This window comes from Alosa alosa, chromosome 1, assembly GCF_017589495.1.
Source record: "Alosa alosa isolate M-15738 ecotype Scorff River chromosome 1, AALO_Geno_1.1, whole genome shotgun sequence".
Lineage (NCBI taxonomy): Eukaryota > Metazoa > Chordata > Actinopteri > Clupeiformes > Clupeidae > Alosa > Alosa alosa.
In genome coordinates, this window is record NC_063189.1 from 36,558,351 (window position 1) to 36,567,471 (window position 9,121).

Below are 9,121 nucleotides of genomic sequence, written 5' to 3' on the forward strand. Positions count from 1 at the left end.
AAAGCAAGTATGAGATAGAGAGACAGAAAGAGAGAGATAGAGAGGGAGAGAGAGAGACAGACAGAGACAGAAAGAGAGGGAGAAAGAGAGAGTGAGAGACAGACAGAGAGGGAGAGAGAGAGAGAGAGTAATAGGCCTATGCTACTATGGCAGCATACTAAGGTAAACTTATGGCGAGCTCTAATGATTGAATCTCATATACGAAGACATAAAATGCCAAGACAACATGAAAATATAACTATAACAGAACAACTAACAATATGGCTTCCTATGTCCTGTTGTCCAAACATCCTGTTTTCAATGATCTGTTTTCACACAGGATACGTGTGTTGTGTGTGTAAATTGGTGCAATAGTGTATTTAAATGCACACACACACACACACTGAACAGCTCCTTTTCATCATTACAGCTCACCAACACTTTGCCTTCTCTCGCTGTACTGTGGAAGCACAGCTGGGGCAGGCTGGTGCATTAAACTGGGCCAAGCTGGTCTGTGCCTGAGAATACGTCTGCAGTTCCCATGGCACTGTCATTTGCAGCCTACAGACACTGGTCTATGAGGACTCTTCACATATAACTTAAAATACATGTGGTTGAAGATAGTGGTGACCTAAACTAATCAGGGATCTGTTGATGAGAGGCAGGAGGTAACCAGAGCTGTTTCCAATGAAGCCTTGTCTTCGTGGTGTGCTGCACCAGCTTCAATGCTTTCGATGCTATTTCCAGGACAGCAGGGAGCAGCGCTATATTTGTTGTCCAGCTATAAATACTGCTGGCACACACAGATGCCTGCTTTTTTCAATGGTAACAAGTCAGTCATTTTCTTCCTGGAGACAGGTCTAATCTGACACTGTGTTACATTAGGTAGCCAGCAGTTAAACAAACGCACAACTCCAGCGTGATCACGACAACTCTTGAGGGTGAATGATAAGTGGGTGCAACATGTGAGGTGGCAGACTCATAAACTAAATATGTTCCAGCCATCATCTCCCAACACCTGAGTACTAATAAAGGCAGAACTGACGCACAGTGAAATCAAAGGAGCCAGCCGTCCTGAAAGTCCCAGTCGCAATCTGAATTAGACTCAGCCTCCAGTGGTTTACTGTACCATGGCCCATTTCACTAAGTGGAGCAGTGACGTGACCACCGCATGCCACCAATCCTCTGCCACACACAGGCATAGCAATCTTCTAAAAAATAGGTCACAATATCATTATCTGGGTTTCAATATTGAACAGTGTGGTGGGATCTCCAGGGAATCCCATAGGCGTGGAGAATAAATGACATGCAATGCTATTGTAAAGTATGTACGTTTGCTGAGGAGATAAAGGCTGACGAGGGGTGGACTCGCATGCTTGGCAGATATCCATCCCTCCAAGGCGTCAGAACAAACAAAGGTCCGCTTCACTGTCTTCCAGCACCATGGCAACCAGAATCACCTCTAAAAGGGGGCGTTTCTGGGAAAGAACTGTTTGGCGCACTGACTGGCCTATAAACGCACCAAAACACAATTATCAAGCTCCTCATTTAATGAAAACATTAGACTACGTTATTATTATTATTTTTTACTGAGCCTGTTTTTTGTTTGCAAATAGGCTAATACGATGTCTTCAGACTAGACTCGTAACTTATCGGGTAGCCGGCATCGATTAGTGAAAACAAATTGTCAAAATCAAGTGAGTCATGTGATTCAAAAATTCTTGAAGAACAACAGAAAAGCCGCGCAAGCTAGTCCGATTACTGTCCAAGCATTCCCCACACAGCAAAATCCACGGCACATGACAGCCGCATTGTGTTTCCCCTGTTCCCTAATGTAACACAATATTGCCTACGCGCCAAGTGACATGATGCGTCAGTTGCCTCCCAACAGGTAAATCTACAATATTGATGATTATTTTCCCTCTCAAACATACCCTGTTTGTTTCTAAGGCAGCATCCTCGCTATAGCTAGCTGTGCGCTGAAAGCTGAAGCGTTTTCGTGTAGGTTGCACAAGATGGTCGGTTTTAAGATCTTATAGCTCTTCAATTTGTCAACTCACCTCTATCCATTTCTGGGCTTCTTGGAATGCAGGCTCGGTGGTCGGTTCGGGGTGTTCGTTGTGGTCTTGATTCTTAGGGCCGTGATCTGCCCCTGGACTCGCCATTGCCTACACAGCAGCAGAGGGTATCGTTTGCAACTAGATCTGATGGGTAGCAGTAAGCTACACGAGGTAGGTTGGCGCACTGTTGAAGTATCCTGAAATGGTGTAACCTAATAAACTTCCGTAGATTTCGGTATTGTTTCCAGAGTTCAGTTCAGGTGTATCCTCGTTGTGTAAAGAAAACGTTCAGTGTCCCAAGGACGTGTCCCCCTCCACTCTACGCAGAAGCCTCAATACAAACATGCGTGGTCTTACCGCTTCACTGATGGATGGTCGTAAAGGCAGTAAAATAGCTTCTTCAATCGCACACTGAACCGCCTGCAATAGCAGTCGGACCGATGGCTAAAAATAAAGTTTTAAAACCCAGAGGTTGTCCTCCTGCATCAGCCAATACGGAACGGGCAGCTGCCTCCTCCGACAAGCTGTGAGGCTATCTCATGCCTGCTACCGAGCACTCTGGCATGCGCAAGTGAGAGCGGGAGGGTGCAGAAGAATTCTATGCAGTGAATGGAGGGGTCCCGGTAGCCTACTGCTCCATGTGTCAGTTACCCTTGCCCATACGTGTTCAAATTATGAACGCATTCAACTTTATTAATTAACAATTAGACGGATCAAAAGGAGTTCCTAAATGTAATGCTGAGTTGCTGTTTAGGTAGCCTAACAAATTAGCCTATGACTGACTTGGTCGCACATTTGGTCCACACTAGTTGTTGAAATAAAAAAAAAATTGCAAACAACTAAAATGTTTAGGACCAGTGAAAAAGGAAGGAAGTGTTCTTATAAATAAATCAGCGTCCTAAGGCCACCGATACAAATGATAAGAGTGCCACCTGCTGGCTACAGCTAGCTAAGACAACAGCCTAATTTCTGGATAGGAAAAGGGGCAGAGGAATGAAAGATGCTGCTACTGTGTGTCGAATGAATGGTACACTTAATACATGTATAAGCATTGATGTGCCTTTATTGCCACCTCACCCCATTGAGAAAAACACTTATTTTAGCAAACTGCAAAAAGAAACTCACAAGAAAAGGGATAGATCCCTGTGAATTCATAACCAACAGTCTGGCAGAGTACACATTCAAGCATTCAGTCATACAGTAAGTGCTTGGGCATGTAGCAGTGAGAGTCTTCACCACACTCAGCTCTGCCACCAACATTGGTCTTTCTCTACCAGCCCAAAACATATCAATAATTCACATCTTCCAGGCAGATATTTCAGTGCAAGGCAACATAAGACAGTCTAGAAGCCTAACTGTTTCACAATGAAGTAAAGTGCAAACTAATTTAAATAACACAGCAGTCTGCTTTGATCTAAGGCCATCATTGATAAGTTGGCAGTTTAATGTGATAACAACCCAGTCAATTTCTTAAATTCCCAACCCCTAAACAACGGTCCTTACAGGCGCTTGTGCAATGCAATACTCCAATCTCTCCCCTTACTAAGACAGCTTGAAGAGTGATTTTTAAAAAAAAAACAAAACAAAAAAAAAACAGGAAGCCAAGACCTTCAGATTTGGACCACAGTGATTAAGACGAACAGCAAACATCAGATTGACATTAACAGAATGCTTGGAGGAGTGCTGGGCTGCACTGGGCTGAGTATGCTCTATAGGATTGGTTTTGGGGAGTTGTTTTGGTTGCTCAGCAGGGGACTTGGCTCAGGCCTTGCACAAGGCTACGGCAGAGAAACGCACCTCGTCCTTCTCCCTCTCCACAAACTGGCGGCACACTTTTGCCGCATCCTATGGGTAGAGCAAGAGGGAGATAGCAAGAAAGAGAGAGTGTTAAATGTGTCTCAAAAGTATCCATACTGTAGGAGAGATTTGCACATGTAGCAGAGGTTTGTAACTGCAGAATTGATTTGTAATTGAAAGACATAGTAACTGGAACAATTTGTACCTGTAGAATAGATTTGTAAGTGAAGAGCATGTGGGAAATAGCCTACTGAAAATGGTGTGAATTGTTTGTACAGCCACAAATCAATTTTACAGGTTACAAATTGTGACACACACACACATACAAAACATATGAGACACTTGATCCCAGAGGTGCCGCACAAGTCTGTACCTGCAGAAAAGATTTTTAACTGTACAGTAGGACAGCTTTGTGCACGCAGAGCATTGATTTGTTAGCCTGGAAAATCCAGACCCTGATAATCTAGAAAGATTAAGGGTCTGGCCACGAACAATGTAATGGCCCAACTCGAGGGACGGCAACAAGCATGCATTTAAAAATATCACTGCACGCAATTGGATAACACTAGACCATGTTTACTCTGAATGATTTCGGACTTCGACGCAATCGGATAACACTACGACCAATGTGTAGTCCTCCAACGTTGCAGCGCTGTCTTCATCAGTTTAGCTGGTTCCCCGGGATGTCCGGGTAAAAGTCACGTGCATCATTGCTCATTGCCAGCGAGAACTCTGGATTTCCAGGGTATTGATTTGTAACTGTAGAATATATTTGTAATGGTAAAATATTTGTAGCTGTACAGTAGGGTGATTTGTAGCTGTAAAAAAGATTTGTACCCATATAAGAGATTTGTAAGTGTAGTGCATATTAATATTGACAAATAATTTTCGCAGTTACAAATATTTCATACAGTTTCAAGTAGTCACACACATACAAAACTTTTAAATCTGATTTGATACCATAATGTAGAGTTATTTATTCCCCAAGAGTGGGATTGATTCTGCCTGCATTGTGTACATACCATGATGAAGGAGCCATCTTTGGTCGCACCATGGTTCACCGCTCCCTCCATTCTCCCATCTATAGAATGCAGAAAATATACATATAGATCATTACCCATTCTGTTTAATAAACCTAGACCTTAATTGCCATAGAAATCTGTATTTTTCTGATAATTCATCAACTTAGATTTGTGCAATAAATCTGCTATATGCCATTGCTACTACTATCCAGAGCAACAGGAATATTCCATTCACTTCATTGGGTGAACAGAATTATCGTTTATATCCTCAGTCTCAAACGCAGTGATATGGAGGAGAAACTCACCCAGTTCATAGAGTTGGCCATTCACATTGACAAAGGTAATGAAATGAAAATTCACTTTGCCTTCCTCTATCTGTTAAAGAAATGCAAGTACAAACAGATACAGCATGTTTAACAGTGCTAATACAATGTCCCAATGATTTATTGCCTGCTAGTCTGCACATTGCTTGAATTTGCATTAACCAATACCGGTAAGCATTTTGGGGCATTGTTTACAATACTTGAGATACAGTGCATGTTAGGCATTTTCAGAAAATGTGGAGATCAAATTATTTAAAGAACTATGCAACTTCTTGAAAACAATGTGATATGACAAAAGGACAGTCTCAATAGAATCAGAATATATATATATATATATATATATATATATATATATATATATATATATATAAAAAAAAAAAAAAACTGTGATACCCTGCACTGTCCATCAGCTGCCACCTCATCGTGGGTTGTCTGGATGTCCTGAGAGCAGAGAGAGTTGAATTTTTAATATGATGTCATCATACTAACTATTCACTCCATCAAATTCCATTAGCCTACTTCAGTTCATCTGTGTTTACTCTATTTTAGCGCCACCTATGGGAAAGATTGGACACGTCATCTTCAATACCTAGAAGTTCCCACCATCTGCAATCTCATGAAAGTGAATGAGCTACAAAGGTAATAGCATACCAAGGGAGGTCATATGGTTACAAAGCAGCGTGTGCAAAGCTTTACTAGAGAGGGTTGAAGCAGTTAGTAATCAAGAATCTTTGGCTTTACCTTGTTCTTCTCAAGTGCTTTAGCCCGGTCAGCAGCAGACATGCTGGCTGTAGCCTCCAGAAACTTCTTTATGGCAGAGTCACTGTCTATCAAAATGAAGATCAGTGGTGAAACCGTCATTTATAGCATGAATTTCCAGCATGTTTTTTTTTTTTTTTGATGGGCTATATTGAAACACATACACTCTAAAAAAATAAATAAATAAATAAATAAATAAATAAAAGATGCCAAAATGTTTATCACTTATGTGTTGAGTTGTTAGATCAAGTGAAAGGTTCTTCACATTCGAAATGGTTCAGAAAGACTGAGTGTAGCCATTATCTTGTCAACATAACAAAGGCATATAGTAGGATATTAATTATTTAATACAGATATAGTACCACTTTGATTTAAGGGATTTTGTGCTTTCATTTCTGATGCAATGTAGGTAATGTTATTGCTTACCAAACTCCATTTTATCCTGGTTGTTGGCAACAGCGTGCAGTAGACCTACAGTACCACAAGAGTTCACCACAGTCTGCTTTAGGAAGTACACATCAGAAGCCTTGTCTACAGCCTGCTTCTCTCGGAAAGCTTCATGCTGACAAAGAGACAAACATTCACATGTATGAAGATATTCATATGCATGTATACATAGTAAACAGTTCTTCAAACATTCACAACGGTGACTCTGTAAATGTATGCTATTCATTGATAGAGTTACAGACGTCATTTAGCACATATCAGCAAGGACTGGTCTGAGCTGGCTTTGGTCCTGCGTTGGCTGTGTAGACCTATGCGGATTTACCGAATTATGTGACCATTTTAGCAGTCCAAATGTTTTGGATTACAGTTTGAACATTGTTATGTAAATTGCTGTAAATCGTTTAAACAAAACCTCACTCTGAACTAGCCTACGTTCCTGGTAGCAAGACAAATCAAAGTCTCTCTGGCATAGCATATAGGCCCAGCGTGTCAACCGTTTCTCGGGCCAGCGCCCTTTTACCTGTTGAGTTAAGGGGAACAGCAGCATCACAGCGCAAGACGGCGACGGCACTGAAGATAAAAGCTCGTCCTCTAGACCGAGTACGTCCACGAAGCGCCAGCTAGACCCCACGCCCAGTTTGCTCAGCACCTGCGGGATTGACAGCGACCATGTGGCCGACACAATAAAGACAAATGATGGCGTGATCTAAAGCATCACATGGCCTATTACATTTCTATCTAAAACCTTCACTATATGTTACCTGAATAACGATCTAATTATGAGAAGTGAAATAAATCTAGCCCTCTAACATAGTCTGTAGGTCTATTTGTTTAAAATATGGGCTAGTCTCATTTTACTATAATGAATAACGCACCGACGTCACTGGCACTTTACGCAATAATTCGCTCAAATAGACATTCATACAGACACCAATCAACAACCAAAGGTCGCTTGATTTGATTAAACACAATAATGAACTGTTAGCCTATCGCTGTGAATAAATAAGCAGGTGGTCGAGCTGACCGCACCCAGCAAAACAGTCATGTAGTTGTTGGAGTGGGTGAATCTCGCCACGTCCAAACCCCATGACTTACAGATCAGCAGCATGACAAAACATACGATACCCCTGCAGCTTAACCGAAGGCTAAAACCAGCCCTGTGAGTGACTCAGCATACATACTTTATTCAGCATCTGCAAAACAAAAGACAATGGGAAGAACATACATGACTCAACAGAAACATAGAAACATACAGCATCAACAAGTCGACGTTTTTGATTAAAACTATAAGCCCAACCTCAGGGTTGATCTCCATTGGTTTCCACTCCATGTTACGAGGCAGTCAGTGCAAATTTATATCTTCAATCTCGTATTTTCGATTGTCAACAAACACGAGGAGAGCAGCCGGCAGGGATACCCATTCAGATGTCTCATGCAGCTCATATACACGCGGTCTTATCCCATTTCTACCGGCACGGGGGGTGTGCTGTTGTGGAGAAATCACTTTCTCAATCTGACTACTAAACACGACAACACACGGTTCGAAAAGATTACATACACTTTAGAATCACATCACATAGTAATTAGTGCCAATATTATGCATTTGCTCTCAGCAAAACGTAATTCTTGTTTGACTACCCTTCAAAATAATCGCACAGTCCATAGTCGCATGACTTTCATAGAATATACTAGCAATGTGTTATATGCGACCACTAGGAGCAAGAACTGTACTGAAATGTGTTTGATCATTCACTGTTGCACATTGTTAGAGTAGTTGTAGTTGTCTATATGCGTAGATTATGTGACTATATAAGTTCCCCCCCCCCCATATCAAGCCGTTTTATTGTCATGGTGGCATTTTAGGTTAGCCTATCCCTAAGTAAGCTGCATGTCTCTAACTGACAACACAGCTGCTGCACACTACAGCAGCAGAAGACAATACACTGTAAAATCACAGATCACAATGGAAGGATTACTGCTGAGATTGGCGTACACAAGCAGGCATGTTGAACTGATTAAGCACAGGCATGCACAGTAAAATAAAAGGGGAGGGGGAAATCTCTCTCTCCCTCTTTCTCTCTCTCTCTCTCTCTCTGCTAAATCAGATTGGTGGGGAGAGGAAGAGAGGGAGTGTTCAAAACCAAGTACATACAAAAAACTATCGCTCTTTCAAAATATCTGAAACACACTTGATCTTCAGACACACTGCTGCCAGCCCGAAATGGTGCTGACATCAGAACAGCAAGAAACACTGAGGCGGGAGACCTAGACTGCAAGACTGAGGATCTCTATACCGTAAGCAATAACCTGGGCAATAATCAAGGACATATTAAGACATAAAAAGAGAATAGACATTGCACAGTCCACCTGTTCAGCATTCTTTTATCTTGTCCAGTCACTGGGGACCCCATGCGAGTGCCACAGAAGTATGTGGAGGGCTCCCACACTACCGCTGCCAGTGAGCCTGGAGGCCAACCTGTTGATCTACGCCGGATTGCTGCTCATTCTTCTGCTGCTGATCCTCTTTATTCTACTGCTGCTGTTCCATCAGCTCACACACTTGGTGCCAGGAGGCAAGGCTGGCCTCAGGAGGTGAGGAGAGGAGATGAGAGGTGAGGAGAGGAGAGGAGATGAGATGAGAGGAGAGGAGAGGTGAGGAGAGGAGATGAGAGGTGAGGAGAGGAGATGAAAGGTGAGGAGAGGAGATGAGAGGTGATGAGAGGAGGAGTGGAGA

General features: G+C 42.3%; 2 protein-coding genes across 2 annotated transcripts in view; both read right to left on the reverse strand.

The window, feature by feature from the left end:
• Positions 1-2,644, reverse strand: part of limch1a (LIM and calponin homology domains 1a) — a 55,278-nt gene extending 52,634 nt beyond the window's left edge. Inside the window, exon 1 of the mRNA XM_048251860.1 lies at positions 2,040-2,644. Within this exon, the coding sequence (XP_048107817.1) occupies positions 2,040-2,144 (105 nt within the window). The 5' untranslated portion in view covers positions 2,145-2,644. The remainder of the gene's footprint in view (positions 1-2,039) is intronic.
• Positions 2,645-3,084: 440 nt separating this feature from the next.
• On the reverse strand, positions 3,085-7,832 carry uchl1 (ubiquitin carboxyl-terminal esterase L1 (ubiquitin thiolesterase)). The gene is made up of 9 exons (XM_048265112.1): positions 7,685-7,832; positions 7,569-7,580; positions 6,908-7,036; positions 6,367-6,502; positions 5,923-6,008; positions 5,575-5,622; positions 5,164-5,233; positions 4,859-4,917; positions 3,085-3,884 (listed from the first exon to the last, which is right to left on the reverse strand). The coding sequence occupies exons 1-9, from the start codon at positions 7,715-7,717 to the stop codon at positions 3,801-3,803; spliced, it is 657 nt and encodes a 218-aa protein (XP_048121069.1). The 5' UTR covers positions 7,718-7,832; the 3' UTR covers positions 3,085-3,800.
• Between the last annotated feature and the right edge of the window lie 1,289 nt (positions 7,833-9,121).

Excerpts from the sequence above, each read along its gene's own strand:
- uchl1 (XM_048265112.1), bottom strand. The coding sequence starts at position 7,717 with ATGGAGTGGAAACCAATGGAGATCAACCCTGAG. Across the intron at positions 5,234-5,574 it reads CAGCTGATGGACAGTGCAGG|ATAGAGGAAGGCAAAGTGAA; the intron begins GTATCACAGTTT and ends TTTCTTTAACAG. Across the intron at positions 4,918-5,163 it reads TGGCCAACTCTATGAACTGG|ATGGGAGAATGGAGGGAGCG; the intron begins GTGAGTTTCTCC and ends TGCATTCTATAG.